This window comes from Oncorhynchus kisutch, linkage group LG2 (assembly GCF_002021735.2).
Source record: "Oncorhynchus kisutch isolate 150728-3 linkage group LG2, Okis_V2, whole genome shotgun sequence".
Classification (NCBI taxonomy): Eukaryota; Metazoa; Chordata; class Actinopteri; order Salmoniformes; family Salmonidae; genus Oncorhynchus; species Oncorhynchus kisutch.
The window spans coordinates 49,412,413-49,435,536 of NC_034175.2; the positions used below are offsets into that span (position 1 = coordinate 49,412,413).

The 23,124-nt window shown below is 44.0% G+C and overlaps 1 protein-coding gene across 1 annotated transcript in view; it reads left to right on the top strand.

Annotated features, from left to right (window-relative positions):
* The first annotated feature begins 16,689 nt into the window (after positions 1-16,689).
* The window catches only part of LOC109867835 (potassium voltage-gated channel subfamily H member 8-like), a 57,744-nt gene continuing 51,309 nt past the window's right edge, over positions 16,690-23,124 (top strand). The window contains exon 1 of the mRNA XM_031796465.1: positions 16,690-16,920. Within this exon, the coding sequence (XP_031652325.1) occupies positions 16,791-16,920 (130 nt within the window). The 5' untranslated portion in view covers positions 16,690-16,790. The remainder of the gene's footprint in view (positions 16,921-23,124) is intronic.

Sequence of the window (23,124 nt, forward strand, 5' to 3'; positions counted from 1 at the left end):
TTTTGGAGCCTTGCTCCCCCTGCCCTCTGTGCCCTGCAGTCAGTTGTTTCAAGAGACTACTCACACCAGTCTGAATTAGAAAGGAAGAGACTACTCACACCAGTCTGAATTAGAGAGGAAGAGACTACTCACACCAGTCTGTCTTAGAGAGGAAGAGACTACTCACACCAGTCTGAATTCGAGAGGAAGAGACTACTCACACTAGTCTGAATTAGAGAGGAAGAGACTACTCACACCAGTCTGTCTTAGAAAGGAAGAGACTACTCACACCAGTCAGAATTCGAGTGGAAGAGACTACTCACACCAGTCTGTCTTAGAGAGGAAAAGACTACTCACACCAGTCTGTCTTAGAAAGGAAGAGACTACTCACACCCGTCTGAATTCGAGAGGAAGAGACTGCTCACACCAGTCTGTCTTAGAGAGGAAGCGACTACTCACACCAGTCTGTCTTAGAGAGGAAGCGACTACTCACACCAGTCTGAATTAGAGAGGCAGAGACTACTCACACCAGTCTGAATTAGAGAGGAAGAGACTACTCACACCAGTCTGAATTAGAGAGGAAGAGACTACTCACACCAGTCTGAATTAGAGAGGAAGAGACTACTCACACCAGTCTGTCTTAGAGAGGAAGAGACTACTCACACAAGTCTGTCTTAGAGAGGAAGAGACTACTCACACCAGTCTGAATTAGAGAGGAAGAGACTACTCACACCAGTCTGTCTTAGAGAAGAAGCAACTACTCACACCAGTCTGAATTAGAGAGGAAGAGACTACTCACACCAGTCTGAATTAGAGAGGAAGAGACTACTCACACCAGTCTGAATTAGAGAGGAAGAGACTACTCACACCAGTCTGTCTTAGAGAGGAAGAGACTACTCACACCAGTATATCTTAGAGAGGAAGCGACTACTCACACCAGTCTGAATTAGAGAGGAAGAGACTACTCACACCAGTCTGTCTTAGAAAGGAAGAGACTACTCACACCAGTCTGAATTAGAGAGGAAGAGACTACTCACACCAGTCTGAATTAGAGAGGAATAGACTACTCACACCAGTCTGAATTAGAGAGGAAGAGACTACTCACACCGGTCTGTCTTAGAGAGGAAGCGACTACTCACACCAGTCTGTCTTAGAAAGGAAGAGACTACTCACACCAGTCTGAATTAGAGAGGAAGAGACTACTCACACCAGTCTGTCTTAGAAAGGAAGAGACTACTCACACCAGTCTGAATTAGAGAGGAAGAGACTACTCACACCAGTCTGAATTAGAGAGGAATAGACTACTCACACCAGTCTGAATTAGAGAGGAAGAGACTACTCACACCAGTATGTCTTAGAAAGGAAGAGACTACTCACACCAGTATATCTTAGAGAGGAAGCGACTACTCACACCAGTCTGAATTAGAGAGGAAGAGACTACTCACTCCAGTCTGTCTTAGAAAGGAAGAGACTACTCACACCAGTCTGTCTTAGAGAGGAAGAGACTACTCACACCAGTCTGAATTAGAGAGGAAGAGACTACTCACACCAGTCTGAATTAGAGAGGAAGAGACTACTCACACCAGTCTGTCTTAGAGAGGAAGATACTACTCACACCAGTCTGTCTTAGAGAGGAAGAGACTGCTCACACCAGTCTGTCTTAGAGAGGAAGAGACTACTCACACCAGTCTGAATTAGAAAGGAAGAGACTACTCACACCAGTCTGTCTTAGAAAGGAAGAGACTACTCACACTAGTCTGAATTAGAGAGGAAGCGACTACTCACACCAGTCTGAATTAGAAAGGAAGAGACTACTCACACCAGTCTGTCTTAGAAAGGAAGAGACTACTCACACTAGTCTGAATTAGAGAGGAAGCGACTACTCACACCAGTCTGAATTAGAGAGGAAGAGACTACTCACACCAGTCTGTCTTAGAAAGGAAGAGACTACTCACACCAGTCTGAATTAGAGAGGAAGAGACTACTCACACCAGTCTGAATTAGAGAGGAAGAGACTACTCACACCAGTCTGTCTTAGAGAGGAAGAGACTACTCACACCAGTCTGTCTTAGAGAGGAAGAGACTACTCACACCAGTCTGAATTAGAGAGGAAGAGACTACTCACACCAGTCTGTCTTAGAGAGGAAGAGACTACTCACACCAGTCTGTCTTAGAGAGGAAGATACTACTCACACCAGTCTGTCTTAGAGAGGAAGAGACTGCTCACACCAGTCTGTCTTAGAGAGGAAGAGACTACTCACACCAGTCTGAATTAGAAAGGAAGAGACTACTCACACCAGTCTGTCTTAGAAAGGAAGAGACTACTCACACTAGTCTGAATTAGAGAGGAAGCGACTACTCACACCAGTCTGAAATAGAGAGGAAGCGACTACTCACACCAGTCTGAATTAGAGAGGAAGAGACTACTCACACCGGTCTGTCTTAGAGAGGAAGCGACTACTCACACCAGTCTGTCTTAGAAAGGAAGAGACTACTCACACTAGTCTGAATTAGAGAGGAAGCGACTACTCACACCAGTCTGAATTAGAGAGGATTCGACTACTCACACCAGTCTGAATTAGAGAGGAAGCGACTACTCACACCAGTCTGAATTAGAGAGGAAGCGACTACTCACACCAGTCTGTCTTAGAAAGGAAGAAACTACTCACACTAGTCTGAATTAGAGGAAGAGACAACTGGCTGTGTTTCATTCCTAAAAGACTCACTTTCCTTTTCTTCAATTCTCTGTTCCTTTCTCTCTTTGTTGTGATCAACATCTCTCACCCAGTCTGATCCTATGTGATGTCTGTGTGGGACCCAGCCACTCTCAGTTTAGAGAAAGAGAGTGCAGATCGGAGAGGAGGGAGAGGAAGAGAAAAGGCTTATTTGTCTCCATTAACTCAGCCTTCACTCAGAAAAAGTGATGTGTGGAACAACACTAGCCAGAAGCAAGTGAGTAACTCTGCTATGACCTCTCTTCTATCAGAATGGAAGGAATAGTGGTGATTGTGGTCTGTAAGACCTTAGTGTAACCCTATAATACTTTTGCATATCACAGTCGAGTTGACAATACCAGTATAAGCGCTGCAGAACAGACATGCGAAACACAGCCTGAACTTTAAAAGCAACGACTGACAGGTAAGTGATGGGCAATCAGGTGCCAAATGGCTACTGTGCATCACCCAGCTTCTTGTTAGTTCACCCCTTACTGACCACTTATAGTGACTCACACTTGATATTAATCTTGTTATTGAATCTGAAGAAGATGCCGTAAAGAAAATAATTAATTATCTTAGTTCCTAAAGTGCACTTCAGCTCTCTGAACCCGTTTGACCTGGCTTTAACGTTGATAGGAACCTCTGTGGAGTTGACATGCCTTTCACACACCTTTCAAGTACCTCCTCAGTTCTTTCTGTAGAGGAGAAAGACAGTCTCTCAGAAGGCATTAGTGTGTGTTCATTCTATAAACGAGAGGAGAATTGAAGAGAGGCACTCCACAGCATGTCCCAAAGGAGAGAATAGTCTGTCCTTCTGGGAAGAGTCTCTCTCCGCCCTCTTCTCTTTTCTCACACACTCCAACGCCCTTTCTCCCTTTCTCTTCAGTCCTCTCACTCCTTCTTTGTGTCAGGTGTGCCTCTCCCAATAGAATGCAAGGCCAGGATTCAACCTGGGCAGATATCAAATTTTTACAAAACTTTCAGAATGGATTTGATTTGAAGTCAAAGGAGGCACACTGCTTATATTATTTTTGTGTTGTGCAAATCTCCTCATTGTTAGATGTGTCTTATTGATTTGATTCCTTATGCATGATCCGAGTCTGAAAAAAGCAAGCAAGCACACAGTGTCCTGTTCTCATTCCTCTGGCAGCAGATCTATATTCATCCCTGCCCCACACAGAGAGACTGACTGACTGGCAGTGTGTTGGGTTGGAGCTGGAGTCTTCAGGTGGTAGTAATTGGTGGCAGACACAGACAGACACACACACACACAAACACACTGATTGAAGGGTTGTAGTGTTTTATGGCAGAGGGATAATTGGCACAGTAATTGCATTCTATGCTGATCTATTTTGGAAAAAAGGATTGTTTTTAGCCCTGGCCTCTGTAGCACCCAGTCAGGCATTAATTGTCACCTTGACAGCACAGGGCCAAAGCCCTGTCTAGTACACCTTGGCTTCTATTGCCCGATGGTAGTCTAACTCTATTGTATTGTCTCCTTTTGTCTATTTCTTTCATTCTCACTGCCTTTATCTGTCTGACTTTCTCTCTTTTACACTTCCTCTCTCTAGTCTTTGATGCGGGTAGGCATGCACGCACACAAGCACGTACATGCCCCTCCCCCCTCTTTTGTTCCTTGTTAGTCTTTTGGAGCCTTGCTCCCCCTGCCCTCTGTGCCCTGCAGTGAGTGTTGTGTGGTGGGAGACTCGGTCCCTTCTCTAGTGAGCAGACACACGCACACGGACGCATGAACATACACACACACGCAACACACACACAGCAGCTCAGGCCAGCCAGCTTGGTAATAAGACTGCCAAACCTACACCCGCCCTGCACTCACCAGCCGCTCAGTGCTGAGAAATTGCTTGCTGTCTAATGTCCAAACCCCAGTTTTACACATATTTCTATTTTTTTTAACAAGCTTCAAACTGAAAAAGGCCACATTCTGTGGTGGCAGTGAATGTTGTTTTGGTTTTCAAAGCAGATGCCCATGGTTTAGGAACGTTGCATTGAATACTGTTGGATGACACTACATATCTGCATGAATTCCCTCTCTCTCACACACAAGCACAAACATACTGACATTTAGCACCGTAGCAGACTCACCCATGAGGTGTGTGTGTGTGTGTGTGTGTGTGTGTGTGTGTGTGTGTGTGTGTGTGTGTGTGTGTGTGTGTGTGTGTGTGTGTGTGTCTGTGTGTCTGTGTGTGTGTGTGTGTGTGTAAGAAAGATGCACTCTCCATGTTCAAACAACCCTTCCCCTTGCTTTCAAAACTGCTGCAGAGAGATCCTTCAAAGGCACTTTTATTAGCAGGCAAACCAGATAACTAGCCAGTCCTGCAACAGGCATTAGCCACACACATACACACACACACACACACACACAGCTCATATCATATTTCCCTACGCACAATCACATTCTGCACACAGTGAATACAGAGGAACGCAACAGCTCAAATAAGCAAGAGAAACGACAGTCCATAATTACTTTAAGACATGAAGGTCAGTCAATACGGAACATTTCAAGAACTTTGAAAGTTTCTTCAAGCGCAGTCGCAAAAACCATCAAGCGCTATGATGAAACTGGCTCTCATGAGGACCGCCACAGGAATGGAAGACTCAGAGTTACCTCTGCTGCAGAAGATAAGTTCATTAATGTTACCAGCCACAGAAATTGCAGCCCAAATAAATGCGTCACAGAGTTCAAGTAACAGACACATCTCAACATCAACTGTTCAGAGGAGACTGCGTGAATCAGGCCTTCATGGTTGAATTGCTGCAAAGAAACCACTACTAAAGGACACCAATAAGAGGAAGAGACTTGTTTGGGCCAAGATACACAAGCAATGGACATTAGACTGGTGGAAATTTGTCCTTTGGTCTGATGAGTCCAAATTGGAGATTTTTGGTTCCAACCTCTGTGTCTTTGAGAGATGCAGAGTAAGTGAACAGTTGATCTCCGCATGTGTGGTTCCCACCGTGAAGCATGGAGGAGGAGGTGTGATGGTGTGGGGGTGCTTTGCTGATGACTGTCAGTGATTTATTTAGAATTCAAGGCTCACTTAACCAGCATGGCTACCACAGCATTCTGCAGTGATACGACATCCCATCTGGTTTGCGCTTAGTGGGACTATCATTTGTTTTTCAACACACCTCCAGACTGTGTAAGGGCTGTTTGACCAAGAAGGAGAGTGATGGAGTGCAGCATCAGATGACCTGGCCTCCACAATCTCCCGACCTCAACCCAATTGAGATGGTTTTGGATGAGTTGGTCCAACTCAGAGTGAAGGAAAAGCAGCCAACAAGTGCTCAGCATATGTGGGAACTCCTTCAAGACTGATGGAAAAGCATTCCAGGCAAAACTGTTTGAGAGAATGCCAAGAATGTGCACAGCTGTCATCAAGGCAAAGGGTCGCTACTTTGAAGAACCTAAAATACAAAATATATTTAGATTTGTTTAACACTTTTTTGGTTACTACATGATTCCATATGTTGTTTCATAGTTTTGATGTCTTCACTATTATTCTACATTATAGAAAATAGTAGAAATAAAGAAAAACCCTTGAATGAGTACAGTAGATGTGTCCAAACTTTTGACTGGTACTGTACATGTCAATACAGACACACAACAAGTAGGTCACATGGGGGAGAGGCGTTGTGCCGTGAGTTGTTTTATTTGTTTTTAGAGACTGGTATGCGTAGTATTAATATTGGCCCTCTGATTACAATGAAGACCATGACGTGTCGCTCTGTTCTGGACGAGCTGCAGCTTAATAAGATCCTTCTTTGCAGCACTTGACCATATGACTGGGCAATAATCAAGATAAGATAAAACTAGAGCCTGCAGGACTGGCTTTGTGGAGTGTGGTGTCAAAAAGCAGAGCATCTATTACGGACATACTTCTCCCCATCTTTACAACCATTGAATCTATATGCTTTGACCATGACAGTTTACAATCTAAGGTAATACCAAGTACTTGTTCAACAGATTCATCTAGAACTTAGGGAATGTAGATGCTCCTCATTACACAAATGAGACCAACACATATTTTTCTATCTTCAACATAGGAATCAGGACAAAACATTTGGTATGATCTCTTTCACACGATTTTAGGCCCAGCATTTGGAACTTTGTCTTTTCTAGATATGGCCACTATATCATGGTCAGTACATCCAATAGGTACGGATACAGCTTTAGAGCAGGGTTCTGCAGTATTGTTAAAAATGTGATCAATACATGTGGATGATATAGTTCCTGTACTGTTTGTAAAGACCCATATAGGTTGATTCATAACCTGAACCAGATGACAGGCACTGGTTTCAGTAAGCAGCTTCCTCTTGAGCAGAAAGCTACATGAAAACCAGTCTATTTTCAGGCCACTTAGAAAATAGATCTCTCTTAACATCACACACATTATCAAGCATTGCACACATACACCCCAAAATAATAGGCTTTAGATTAGGCAGAAGAGCATGCAACCACAACACTTCAACATCATTGGACATGAGATCCCCTCTCATATGGCTCTGAACATATATAGCAACACCTCCTCCATAGGCATTCCTGTCTCTTTTGTAGACGTTGTATTGCTACATCATCAAAGGAATTATCTGGGCTATTTTTTGCAATTTCCTGGGTATCTTATCGGAGATAGATATAATATACAAATATTAAAAATAAATCAGCATGTAAAGAACCTTGTTCGGCTAATAGAGTAAGTCAATCAGGCACTTGTGAGTGCCAGTTACTGTGTGTGTGTGTGTGTGTGTGTGTGTGTGTGTGTGTGTGTGTGTGTGTGTGTGTGTGTGTGTGTGTGTGTGTGTGTGTGTGTGTGTGTGTGTGTGTGTGTGTGTGTGTGTGTGTGTGTGAGATGTGGGGCTGAAGCTACTGACCCAGAAGCTTGGCTCTTTTACTACACCCAGGCGTTTGGGACGGAGGATGGACAATTAGCCTGTCGTAGTGGATGTAAGCAATGTCCCCACGCTCTCTGGCAGCTTTCATGGCTGGGATAAGTTCTTTCCGCCTCTGGCACACAGCTTCCGAGTAGTGTGTTGATTCCTCTCAAGTTCTTGGGCTCTCTCCAGAACAGCCATCTTGTCCTTGAACCTTAGGAACTTGACCACTATCGGCCTGGGTCTGTCACCTGAGCTGTTTACAGGTTTTCCAGTCCATGTGAGCGCTCCACCTCAATCTTCCTATGATCCATCTGCAGCTTTTCACTGATAGTTATTCTCACTTTCTCTTCAGACTCCATCTAGTTGTTATGTGGAGGCTCTGGCATGCCATCCACAACAATGTTATTCGGTCTGGACTGTCCCTCTAGATAGTCTGTTTTCCCAGTCTTTGTTAATAATGATTCACAGACTGTGCTGATGTCATCTCTTGTGGACTTACAGTTTGTTGTCATCTTGCTGCAATCCTCTTTCAGGACATCCACCTCTCCCTGGTAGAACTGCAAACTGTTCTTAAGGTCTTGAACCTCACTGGTCAGCTCGTTCATTATTTTGTAAATTAAATCCACCGTTATTTGGACAAAGCTCTTTAAGCTGCTGTAATAACTGCCTGTCAGCACATATTTGTGGATTTAAAAGATTACTCACCTGTGATAGAGAAACACTGTTCTCTCCATTGGCTTTGGGCGGCATGGGAGCAGCGTAGGCTGACGCTGGTACTCTATGCAGTTCAAGCCCCAGGACAAGTCGCAGGGCAGATGGAAAACAGCAAAAGCAGGGATTTAAACAGCCACAAGCCTGGGACCATCGGCAGTCCCAGCCACAAGAGCTAACTGCGTTGTGGGCTGTGTTCAAGCTGTCAAGGAAGCATAACTAGCTTGATAGCAGTGATGCTAGCAGACCAAGCAGCTTCAGACTTTTGGTTTGTAAGATCCTAGGAGAGATAGTAGCGATTCCAGCATCTGAGGCCACGCGTCACAGGCTCCAATTTCAACAGGTAGATTATTTTAATTCAACTCCGTCAGGAAAACACTTGACTGGAGTTGTCTACTGGATTTGACTTGACACTAACTTGACACTAACTGTCTGTTTGGGCTTAGATTGATGTGCTTGATGACTATGCACCGTTTGGAATTGGCACTGACTTGGGTTCAGTTAAACTGTGAGGGGTCCGTCCTCAAACTGATTTCCATAGTAGGTCTAGGATCAGATCTTTAATGAATCCAGACGGTCAATCTCACCAGCCCTGGTCGTTGGCACCATGCCTGAGAACCATGGATACCTGATCTTACACTGGTAGATAGATAAGTTATTGGGAAAACTCAACACATTGAGTGTTTGCGTGTTGTAGGTGTATATGTCTTTGAGTGTATGTGGGTATGTGTGTTTGAGAAGTTTGTATGTTAGCTGTCTGAATATCTGTGTGTGTATTTCAGTGACCAATCCCCGTCCGCTAAAGAATGTAATATTCATAGAGCTGTGTGTGTGTGTGTGTGTGTGTGTGTGTGTGTGTGTGTGTGTGTGTGTGTGTGTGTGTGTGTGTGTGTGTGTGTGTGTGTGTGTGTGTGTGTGTGTGTGTGTGTGTGGTGTGTGTGTGTGTGTTTGCTGTGAGACTAATACACAGAGCAGCTGGAGTGCAGTGAGAGTGTGTAGCCCAGCGTTCTGTCAGCGGTGTGTATGGGTTAGAGAGGCCAGGGACGGGGTGTGTGTGTGTGTGAGACTCAATCCAACTCCTCACATGGCCAGAGACCAAGCAGCTCCAATGAAAAGTACGGAGTGTAGCCCAATAGCCCTTATAACGGGTCTTACTAATCACCCTAAACAGGTACCCCAAAGTACTCCATAGTACCCTAAACAATTGTTTGGCGTATGTGGGGGTACCTATTGTTTTTTTGGGGGTTGATTATTAGAACCCCTTATAACTAAATAATGACTTGCTGTCCAGCAACACACACACAGTTATAACCCACAGACCAACATCTAGACCTCTCAGACTTTTTACTTGTGGGTTTGACATGGAACACAAAACAACATCATTGAGATGTGCAGAAAGAGAGACCCTGCTATTAAACTTCCTGGCCACTGGGGGCACTGTCACCATACCCATGTATACTGGACACTGTCTAGAGGCCCTCAAACTGAAGGAGAATGCAAATATCTGGTGTCTGATTATAATTGCAGTCATGTAGCACACCATAGCTCACAGGCACAGGAATGGGCATGGGCTCCCGAGTGGCGCACTGCTCTGAGGCACTGCATCTCACTTCTAGAGGTGTCACTACAGACCCTGGTTCGATCCTGGGCTGTATCACAACCGGCTGTGATTGGGAGTCCCATAGGGCGGCACACAATTGGCCCAGCGTCGTTAGGGTTTGGCCGGGGTAGGCCAAGAATTTGTTCTTAACTGACTTGCTAAATAAAGTTAAATAAAGGTTCACTGCAGAAGCATACATCTGCAAACAGAGTCATGGTATATAGGCTATGCTGATAAGATCAGAGATCTGGATTCTGAGTGACTGCAGGAGAGGGTTGTCTTTGGAGAGTGAGTCAACAGCACTTCACCATGCCTCTCCGCTACCACTTGCTGTCACGCTGACTACATTTCTATGACTACTTGATTAACAGAGAGAGAGAGAGGAGCCAGTGTCTTCATGTTATTATACACCCCTACGGTTAGAGCTTAACCGCCCTCAAGTGTCTCTGTGTGCACACGTCCGTAATGCAGGCCCAAAGACTCGGTTATGAAAGCATACTGAACAAAAATATGAACGCAACATACTGCAATTTCAAAGAGTTACAGTTCATATAAGGAAATCAGTCAATTGAAATAAATTCATTAGGCCCTAATCTATGGATTTCACATGACTGGGCAGTGGTGAAGCCATGGGTGGGCATGGGTGGGCCAGGGAAGACATAAGCCCACCCACTGGGAAGCTAGGCCCAGCCAATCAGAATGAGTTTTTCCCCACAAAATGGCTTTAATACAGACAGAAATACTCCTTGGGGCATCTGTGGCATTGTTTTGTATGATAAAACTGCTTATTTTAATTGTCCCCAGCAGAAGGTGTACCTGTGTAATGATCATGCTGTTTAATCAGCTTCTTGATATGCCACACCTGTCAGGTGGATGGATTATCTTGGCGAAGGAGAAATGCTCACTAACAGGGATTTAAACAAATGTTTGCACAGAATTTGAAAGAAATAAGCTTTTTGTGCATATGAAAAATGGGACCAACACTTTACATGTTGCCTTGATATTTTTGTTCAGTGTAAATAAATAAACCAAATCTGCTTCCCAAGCAGTTCAGACAGCCAGACGGGTTCCCCCCTCTGTTGCATCAAATGGTCCATGACAAAGCGTTAGTTAAAAATTCATATCATGTGTAAAAAAGGGGCCTGGGTCATACAGTCCATGTATTGAATCCATATTTCATGCAGTCTTTGAGAACTAAGTTGTGATTAACATTCCACGGGTTATATATAACTCTGGGCAGGCTTGTACCAGCAGCAGTAAAGTGGATGCTTCAAAACTGTTATTTCATTTATTCGCCAATTTTGATTAAATCTTGCACGTCCTTCACGGGTCACTGTCCCAACACTGATTATTAATGTCTAGACTAAACTAGCTAGGGGTGTTTCCATTTGTTTATTATTAACACGTAGACCTACTTATCAATGTAGGACACATACAGGCACACACACACACACACAAATACCCCCCCCCCCCACACACACACACACACTCATCAAGGGAATAACAAGAACAGAACACTGTGGATTTCCACCTTGTTGTTTCTCGTGACAACCTCTCAATTGCCATTTTAAAAACCTAATTTCTCACTTGTCACCATCTGAAGTACAGTGCTTTGATTTCAGAGCCTGGACAATACTAAGGGGGCTGTTGCCAGGAGCACCTCAGAGCCTCACTGCACTGGTGCTACTGTTCATACGTATTCATTCGTTCTGTCAACTGTTGCCCAGAGCACAAGTGGATCGCTCAATTGACAATTTGATGAGATTGGGGGTGGTGGCTTTTCTCATTGACATTGTAACGGCCTTCTACTCCAATCTTTATATCAAAGAGCAAAGAGAGCTCTGACAAATTACAAGATACAGGTTCTTTGATTTGGAATGTACAGGCAAGTTGCAAAGTAGGGATGAAACCCAACAAACATGGGTTTCATCAAGAGTGGCTCAGAGTCTCTGGCATAGCTGGACAACTGAACTATTGTCCTTCATTTGGACTCTGCATAGTGAACAGGGACAGTTCACACAGTGACTCAACTCCCATGTCCCTCAGAACTGACAGTAAGAGACAAGACCCTCATGAAAAAAATATTATAAGGAAAAAGAGGAGAACAAAAAGAGGGCAGAGCAGTGAGCGGTATCACAGGGAATGTTAGAGACATCCATTACTCCAGTATAGCCATGTCTGAACCGCTATCACACTAAGGTGTCTATAATGAGGAGAAGGAGAGATGGGGGAGGGGCAGAGAGTGAGAGGGGGAGAGGTAGAGAGAATGAGAGAGATGAAGAGAGAGGGGGGGTGGAGGGAGGGAGGGAGAGAGAGAGGAAGAGAAAGAGGGTGGGAGAGAGGAAGAGAAAGAGGGTGGGAGAGAAACAGCGATAGAGGAAGATAAAAATAGACAAAGATAGAAAGAGGGGGGGGCATCAGAAAGAAAGAAAATCAGGAGAAAAAAAGAGAGATCTGGACTCTGATCAATGCAATCAGCAGGTCTAGCTTTTTAATATGGGAACTGTATCCAGGCAACGGCTAACAAGAAGCAAAAAGTAATCAAAGTAAACAAGTAGAGGCTGATTGTTTATAAAGAAACCAATGTCTCAATTTTTACTCGACCATCTCAAAGTGCCGTGTGAACTGTTTTGATGTGAATTTGCTGTTAAACATCTTATAATCACGTTATGAAAGAGAGTGACCACACACATTCCTGTGTCTCTCCAGAGATAAAGAAGCAAAGCGAGAGGATTTACCTCCCACCTGATCTCGCCTGCCTTCAGTCATTGAGGACATGCATTTCCATTCTTAAAACGGTCACTCGGCTATCTTGTCAATATAATAGATCATCTTTGGTCTCTCCTAGTTGCCATTATTGTTAGCGTAGCATAGTATCCTGTGGACCCACAGGAAGAAGGCAATATATTGTTTCGCAATAAACTCAGGTAGCTGATTCCTGTGCAGTTAGCCATCAATCAGTGAATTGAACCAGAAGAATTGAACCAGCAGGAGATGTTAAATGAGCTTTCAAGGAAGTGAGAAGAGAATTGGCCACTTGCCAGGAAACGATTAAGAGAGTGATTAAGAGAACGCAATGGATTTCCTCATTGACTGATGAGTGGGCTGATCTCTTGAACAGTACTTAAAGTGGAACTGACAGCATTTTAGCGAGATGAAATCTTATTCAATTCTGTTCATATACACCTCCAGAGAGAATGACACATTTTAAAACATGTTCTGATAAGCAAGCACTTAAATATGGTCATTTTCACATTTTCATAAATTCTTAGAACGTTTGGGAATGATGTTAAGTAAGTAAATTCTATAGCAATACAGAGGTGGCAGGTAGCCTAGTGGTTAGAGTGTTGGACTAGTAACCTAAAGGGTTGCAAGATCAAATCCCTGGACTGACAAAAATCTGTCGTTCTGTCCCTGAACAAGGGAGTAACCCACTGTTCCTAGGCCGTCATTGAAAATAAGAATTTGTTATTAACTGACTAGTTAAATAAAAAAAATAGTGTGGGAGAGTGGATGTGCATTTGGACAATTAATAGGCACTGCAGTAAATAAAACATCTGTCTTGTCCAAGACCAGAGTTGACACAGACTGGTGAGCTACAGTAGGCCTTTATACAGCCATCCTTCACTTTGAACTGGACTGTGTGTTTACAGGCAGTTGTGACTAGAACACATTTGCTAAAAGCCACAAAATACACCTGTATGGATTTCTGCAAATATGTAAACACCACGGTAGTTCTATTGATCAAACAACCCTGAAAAGGTAGGCTCTCTCTCCCACAGTTATGCACATCAACATCAACAACTAATGGTAGCCAGAGCAAGATGAGCTAAAATCTAACGAAGAAACATTAGATAAACCCTTTCAAACCTTTTCAGCTAGTAGGCCGTCAAAATTGCACTGATAAACATCCTTCTGCAGCTTGCCTGCCAATGCATGCTTGTCCCAACCAAGCACCCAAGCAAACTGGCTAAATTTGGCTAGCTTGCTAGCTAGCTACTTCCAGATACAAATGAGAGAACACCTCACTCTGACCATTTTACTCGCCGTAGTAGAGCTGGTTATGCTGTTTACATGTTAGAGCGTTCGTGATTAACTATGACTTTTTTTGCCTACGTTTCCTGAACCGGCCATATTCAGCAGGTGTTTGCACATTTTTCTGCGCTCTGAAATCAGAGTAGATAGCCAGAGTGAATTTACGAACGCAAGCGATATGCTAACTGGATAGCAATCATTCAAGTTCTTGCTAGCTAACCAAATAACACCTGCATCTCTAGCTATGTAGAGCCAGCAAAAAATGAAGAGGAAAAGTCAGTCACTCACCCATGCATCCAATGAAATTACATCCTTCTAGCAGCTAGCTAGGTGGCTAACGTTAGGCTCCATGTTTTTAGCCTCCTACATAAATAGATACGCTAGCCTATTAGCTACATTACGTCTGACTTGTGATCATTGCCCTTGCTAGTTTGAGTGTATTGACATTTCCAGCCTTAGTTACATTAGTCAGTAAAAACGAATGGAGGCAGCAATCAATGCACTAGGCCATCTGATTTACAACCTGATAGCAATATTCTTTGGACTACCAAGAAATGTATTGGTGGATTATATTAATTATGCATTGAACTGTATTAATCTATTCTGCCAACAATGCCTTACTTTACTTTATGGAATATAGTTGCTTTTGTAGCATAAACTGAGAATTGTATGTTTTTGACTGATATTATGATTGTATGTTTGTTTCATACCTGCAAAGTTGTTAAAACACTGTCAGTTCAACTTTAACCTACGCACTCACATGTGTACACCCACAGTTTCTCTCTCCCATGTACACACCTGTTGCATGATCAGTGTTACACTGTGCTGGCTAAATCATTGAGGGCCATCTGGCTGTACTCCAGAGGCTGTGAGTGTTCAGCGTGCCCCCAGGGAGGTCTAGCTCAGCCAGCCCATACAGGCATAATGCTCCAACCACACTGAGTCCAAATGGCACCCTATGATCTTTATAGTGCACTGCTTTTCCCCTCCCCTATATGTCAAAAGTAGTGCACTCCATTTTGGACGCACACTGGGAGATATGAGGAGACCACACAACCCTAACCGGCTTACACACACACACACACACACACACGCACACACAACCCTAACCGGCTTACACACACACACACACACAAACACACACAAACACACACACACACACACACACACACACACACACACACACACACACACACACACACACACACACACACACACACACAACCCTAACCAGCTCACACACACACACACACACACACACACACACACACACACACACACACACACACACACACACACACACACACACACACACACAACCCTAACCAGCTTACACTGGGGGATGGGTTAAACTTATTGGCTCCAACAGATCAGAGTTGCCAGCTATGCCTCACTGCCTCCCTCTCTCCAGTTTGACTTTCTAGCTGACTGTGCAACTCTTCGTCTCCTTTTTCTCGATCTTGCTCAGTCCCTCACACACACACACTCTCTCTCTCTCTCTCTCTCTCTCTCTCTCCATACACATACAGTACATTCATCATCACCCCCTTCCCACACAAACACCCCCTTCTCACACATAGTCAGGTGTGTTGACATCCTGTTTATGTTCATGTCTCAGTGATTTGATTAGTTCCCTCCTTCGTTCTTCCCACTCATCATTACAGCAGTCAAATCAACTACGTGCTTCAATTGAACATCTACCACCTACCATCTACCATCTGCACATAGAGTACACAGCAGAATACAGCAATCTCCCCACCAGAACCATTACACCATCAAATATTTACAAAAGACTCTCCCAGGGGAGCCTTGCGATTGATGGATCAATATGAATAATCGGACAGTAAGCAATAAATACTCAAGGAAAATATTTGTCCATCTCGATTGCCGCGGGCTCCAATTGAAAAGGTGAATAGAATAGAGAAGGGACAGATCAAATGTACTATTCAACCTAACACACACACACCCAAAGAGACAGGCATGCAGAATTCAGAGCGTGAAACTAGATACACACACACACACACACACACACACTCACTGACACAAAGACAGAGAAACACACACAGACACAGACACAAAGACAGAGAAACACACACGCGCGCACACACACACACACACAGACACAGACACAAAGACAAAGAAACACACACACACAGACACAGACACAAAGACAGAGAAGCACACACACACTCCCTCTCCCGCATCTCCACAATGAAAGACCAGACCCATCAACACAACAAATGGAGGTTCAAGTTGGGGTATGTTTGTCCCTACATGAGACATTGTTAGTGACAGAAAACCAAATCTGTTCTGGCTTTTACATGAAACTGTAATGAAAGAACAGGACATTTTGGCATGTCTGTCTACAGTACATTGGGCCATCCCCTCATGTCTCTCTTTCTCAGTCTGTCTGAAGTTATGGGTTGCTGCCCCAGCTCTTTCTCTTTTGGTTTTCCTGGAGCACAGTGATGTCCCAACACGAGGCTGATGATTCCCTGCTGCTTACGAAGAGAAAAGTTGTTGGAATGAAAATGAGCCTGAAACTCAAATGAGCCGAGCTGATAATTAATAATTTCAGAGCTATACAAAATGTCCCTTGTGTCATCTTCTTAGTTTTATAACCCCTCTCTCTTCTTTCTCTGTCCCTCTCATTCCCTCTTCCTCCTTCCCTCTCTCTCCCACTCTCCCTCGACCTCCCCCTCCCTCCCTTTATTCCTCCCCTCCCACTCTCTCCCCCTTCTGCTACAGACAGTAACTTTGTCCTGGGTAACGCCCAGGTACAGTCCCTCTACCCCATCGTCTACTGTTCTGACGGCTTCTGTGAGCTGACCGGCTACGCCCGCGCCGAACTGATGCAGAAGAGCTGCGCATGTCATTTCCTGTATGGGCCGGAGACCAGCGACCAGCTGACGGCGAAGATCCAGGGGGCATTGGACGACAGGGGGGAATTTAAGAGTGAGCTGGTGTTCTACAAGAAGGGAGGTGAGAGACTCAGAGACAGGGGGTGCCCCTAGGGCTCTGGTCAAAACTAGTTCACTATATAGGGAATACTGGGCCATTTCAGACACATCCAGAGAGACCGAGCTGGTGTTCTACAGACTCAAGCCTCATTTATATCTGCCGCTAACATGCGTCCTTTGTCCTGATCTTATCCACATTATGATAGTGCCAACATTGTAGCCGTTGTGACCAGATATCCTGGTTCCTCTATGTATTCAAATGATTTGATAGATATTCCTTCAAAATAATATGTATTTATTTATTTTAAGATACATATTGATGCCATAAGTCAATGGTGACACAACTGTCAATGATTTGGAATAATGATGATTTAAATGGTTTCACTGTCCAGATCCGTCTTGTAAGATACCCAGGCAGAAGGCATCTGACTACCTCTAGAGGTAGTCAGATGCCAGTGTGATCTGATGGCAACCAGATCACAATGTGTCTTTTAATCATCTAAACCTGTCTACAAATGTGGGCATAAATCAAAATGTGGATCAGGACAAAAAGACCCATGTTAGAACCAGGTATAAACAGGGCTTAAGTCTTTTAATCCTCACTGTCTCATAAATCACTTTGTGTGTTTATTTCCAAATGCATTTTTTCATCATTTATTTCCCTGAGCCTTCATTTTGCCATTGAAATGCTCAGTCTGATTGTTTGGGCATGTTGATACAAATTTAAATATATATTTACACTACCGATCAAAGGTTTGGGGTCACTTAGAATGCCCTTGTTTTTGAAAGAAAAGCAATTTTTTTGGTCCATTAAAATAACATCAAATTGATCAGAAATACAGTGTAGACATTGTTAATGTTGTAAATGACTATTGTAGCTGGAAACAGCAGATATTTTATTGAATATCTACATAGGCGTACAGAGGCCCATTATCAGCAACCATCACTCCTGTGTTCCAATGGCACGTTGTGTTTGCTGATCCAAGTTTATCATTTTAAAAGGCTAATGGATCATTAGAAAACCCTTTTTGTTAGCACAGTTGAAAACTGTTGTCCTGATTAAAGAAGCAAAAAAACTGACCTAGTAGTTGAGTATCTGGAGCATGAGCATTTCTGGGTTCGATTACAGGCTCAAAATGGCCAGAAACAAAGAACTATTCTCCTGAAACTTGTCAGTCTATTCTTGTTCTGAGAAATGAAGGCTATTCCATGCGAGAAATTGCCAAGAAACTGAAGATCTCGTACAACGCGGTGTACTACTCCCTTCACAGAACAGTGCAAACTGGCCCTAACCAGAATAGAAAGAGGAGTGGGAAGCCCTGGTGCACAACTGAGCAAGAGGACAAGTACATTAGAGTGTCTAGTTTGAGAAACAGACGCCTCAAAAGTCCTCAATTGACAGCTTCATTAAATAGTACCCGTAAAACACCAGTCTCAACAGTGAAGAGGCGACTCTGGGATGCTGGCCTAAGTGACCCCAAACTTTTGAACGGTAATGTACATACACAGCCCTGATTGACAGATAGGATCCTCTAGACCAGTGGTTCTCAATCCTGGTCCCAGGGAAAATGTGCACCCCTTTGGTCTGTACTAAAACCTACACTGCTTACCCCTTCAAAGTAGCCGGATACAGTGCATTCGAAAAATATTCTGACCCCTTGACTTTTTCCAGATTTTCTTACATTACAGCCTTATTCTAAAGTATATATATTTTTTAAAGACATCCTCATCAATCTACACGCTATACCCCATAATGACAAAGCAAAAACAGGGTTTACATTTTTTAGCAAATACAGAAGTATTCAGACCCTTTGCTGTGAGACTTGAAATTGAGCTCAGGTGCATCTTGTTTCCATTGATTCCACCTGTTGTAAATTCAATTGATTGGACATGATTTGAAAAGGCACTATATAAGGTCCCACAGTTGACAGTGGAGGAAAAACCAAGCCATGAGGTTGAAGGAATTTTCCATTGAGCTCTGAGACAGGATTGGGTCGAGGCACAGATCTGTGGAATATATGCGATTTTGAAGGTCCCCAAGACCTTCTACCTCCTTTTTATCCCCAATTTCTTGGTAGTTACTATCTTGTCTCATCGCTACAACTCCCGTACGGGCTCGGGAGAGATGAAGATCGAAAGCCATGCGTCCCCCGAAACACAACCCAACCGCACTGCTTCTTAACACAGCGCGCATCCAACCCGGAAGCCAGCCGCACCAATGCGTCAGAGGAAACACTGTGCACCTGGCGACAAGGTTCTCTGGTCTGATGAAACCAAGATTGAACTCTTTGGCCTGAATCCCAAGCGTCACATGTGGAGGAAACCTCGCACCATCCATACGGTGAAGCATGGTGGTGGCAGAATCATGCTGTGGGGATGTTTTTCAGCGGCAGGGACTTGCAGAATAGTCAGGATCGGGGGAAAGATGAACAAAGTACAGGGAGATGCTTGGTGAAAACCTGCTCCAGAATGCTCAGGACCTCAGACTGGGGCGAAGGTTTACCTTCCAACAGGACAACGACCCTAAGCACATAGCCAAGTGGCTTCGGGACAATTCTCTGAATGTCCTTGAAAGGCCCAGCCAGAGCCCGGACTTGAGCCCGATCTAACATCTCTGGAGAGACCTAAAAATCGCTGTGCAGCGATGCTCCCCATCCAACCTGACAGAGCTTGAGAGGATATGCAGAGAAGAATGGGAGGAACTTCCCAAATACAGGTGTGCGAAGCTTGTAACGTCTTACCCCACGGAGACTCGAGGCTGTAATCACTGTCAAAGGTCCTTCATCAAAGTACTGAGGAAAGGGTCTGAATTCTTATGTAAATGTGATATTTCAGTTCTATATATATATATATATATATATATATATATATATATATATATATATATATATATATATATATAGTACCAGTCAGAGGTTTGGACACACCTACTCATTCAATGGTTTTTCTTTATTTTACTATTTTTTTTACATTTATACAATTTATAAAATAGTAAAAATAAAGAAAAACCCTGGAATGAGTAGGTGTTTTTTTTTGCCACATCTGTACATTTGCCAAATTTTCTAAAAACCTGTTTTTGTTTTGTCCTTATGGGGTATTGTGTGTAGATTGATGAGGGAAAAAATACATGTAATCAATTTTAGAATAAGGCTGTAACGTAACAAAGTTTGGAAAAAGCCAAGGGGTCTGAATACTTTCCAAATGCACTGTGCATATGCAAATAAAGTATGACTGGTTATTTGGTCAGAATAATCAGATCAGATTGTGGTGTCGTGCTGTGGGTCAAAAAGTCCATCCCAACTGAACAGACTGTACTGCCCCTTTAAATCCGGAATCCATAATGGTGAAACAGCGATGTCCGTTTGCAATTTTACAACAACAATGATGTTACTGCAAGCAATGAAAAGGTTTTTTTCCTCTCGGACATCATTTGACGCACTACAGAAGAGCACAATATATACGGTATATATATTTTACTATGCTACAAAACGCTCCTCAGATCTGCAACAAAAAACAACAACGGTGGTGGGGTGTCCAATAGCACTGTTTCCCTCTACTGCATGTTCCACCTTTTAACCTGTTACTGGAGTGGGCTACATCAGGGTCACACAGACTGTTTCTTGTTAGTCTTAAACAAATCTACTTTCAAACAAAATATACACCTCACACTCATAGTTATAGGCTTAAAAAAAGAAGACACCTGTACTTTGACAGATATAGAGTTGATATTTATTACATTTTGAGTTTGCATCTCAATATTACACTTTATATACATTACAGAAGACTAAAATATAACAAAACTGTTTGATATAGAAAAAAAATGATAATACATATGAATATGCCACCCATGAGGCCACAAGAGGGAGATTTGGTTCGGTACCCTATTTTGTATATAGTGCACTACTTTTTACCAGCGCCTGGTTAGGGCTCTGGTCAAAAGTAGTGCACTAAAATAATAGGGAATAGGGGGCCATTTCAGATGCGTACAGAGAGACCCAGCCGGTGTTCTACAAGAAAGGAGGTGAGAGACAGTCAGTCACACCCTAGTAACCCACCTGGGCTTATTATAGCCTCTTGAGAATGAACCAGAGGCTAGGTGTAAATGAGGCCTGTGTGTGTGTGTGTGTGTGTGTGTGTGTGTGTGTGTGTGTGTGTGTGTGTGTGTGTGTGTGTGTGTGTGTGTGTGTGTGTGTGTGTGTGTGTGTGTGTGTGTGTGTGTGTGTGTGTGTGTGTGTGTGTGTGTGTGTGTGTGAGAGAGAGAGAGCAGGCTAGATAGTAGGATAGATAGATAGATAGATAGATAGATAGATAGATAGATAGATAGATAGATAGATAGATAGATAGATAGATAGATAGATAGATAGATAGATAGATAGATAGATAGATAGATAGATAGATAGATAGATAGATAGATAGATAGATAGATAGATAGATAGATAGATAGATAGATAGATAGATAGATAGAAACATTTCTTGCCTCAGTCCAATAACATGGTGACATTTTTTGTTGAATTCACGTTAGTTGAATTTAAATCAAAATTAGATGTTGAACTGACATCTGTGCCCAGTAGGAGAGATTGATGAGACGGATAGAAGCAACAAGGAACTGGTCCATAGGAGAGATAATGTTTGACGAGAAGGACAAAACTGACATTGAAGAGAAGACCAAGTGGTTTTAGAGGAGAAAGGTAGAAGACTAGCTTGGCTGGATAGAGGGCTAGACGGATGCTATTGGAAGATATAAGCCTTAAAACAAAGAGAAGCACAGAAAAAAGACCAATTAAAGGTTCATTCAAGCATTACTGGCCCTGCATATGCATACATTTGCATTTTACAGCCTTCTGGGCAGGGAAAGGAAATAATCAACACATTTAGTAAAGTTTTGTGAGTTCCATCATCAAGGCCTGGGACTGAAAGCAGTTAAAGATGATGAGATCATAAAAAAACAGAAGAAGCGTTTATGTGTATGTGTGTGTTTGTGTGAGAATGTGTGTGTGTGTGTGTCCATGTGTGTGACAGTGTATGCTTGTGTTCTCACATCCCTCCTTTATCCCCATGTATGAACACAACACAACCTGAGCCTTCAGAATAGTTCAAGGTTTATTAGACATGCTCCGGAACTTTGGTGACTAGTACATCTTTTTCAAACCTCTCACTTTGGGCTGGATGTCTCAATGTGTAGTTCATACATGCATCATCTATGAGCAGAATTACTGTCTTACCTCAATTAGCCACGAAATTCCTAATTTGAAAGCAACTATTTTATGGAAGCTGTGCAGCCCCATGTTCCCTACACGTGCGCCAGCCTCATGTTCCCTACACGTGCGCCAGCCTCATGTTCCCTACACGTGCGCCAGCCCCATGTTCCCTACACGTGCGCCAGCCCCATGTTCCCTACACGTGCGCCAGCCCCATGTACCCTACACGTGCGCCAGCCCCATGTTCCCTACACGTGCGCCAGCCCCATGTTCCCTACACGTGCGCCAGCCCCATGTTCCCTACACATGTGCCAGCCTCATGTTCCCTACACGTGCACCAGCCTCATGTTCCCTACACGTGCGCCAGCCCCATGTTCCCTACACGTGCGCCAGCCTCATGTTCCCTACACGTGCGCCAGCCTCATGTTCCCTACACGTGCACCAGCCCCATGTTCCCTACACGTGCGCCAGCCTCATGTTCCCTACACGTGCGCCAGCCTCATGTTCCCTACACGTGCGCCAGCCTCATGTTCCCTACATGTGCGCCAGCCTCATGTTCCCTACACGTGCGCCAGCCCCATGTTCCCTACACGTGCGCCAGCCCCATGTTCCCTACACGTGCGCCAGCCTCATGTTCCCTACATGTGCGCCAGCCCCATGTTCCCTACACGTGCGCCAGCCTCATGTTGCCTACACGTGCGCCAGCCTCATGTTCCCTACATGTGCGCCAGCCTCATGTTCCCTACACGTGCGCCAGCCTCATGTTCCCTACACGTGCGCCAGCCTCATGTTCCCTACATGTGCGCCAGCCTCATGTTCCCTACATGTGCGCCAGCCTCATGTTCCCTACACGTGCGCCAGCCTCATGTTCCCTAAACGTGTGCCAGCCCCATGTTCCCTACACGTGCGCCAGCCTCATGTTCCCTACACGTGCGCCACCCCCATGTTCCCTACACGTGCGCCAGCCCCATGTTCCCTACACGTGCGCCAGCCCCATGTTCCCTAAACGTGCGCCAGCCCCATGTTCC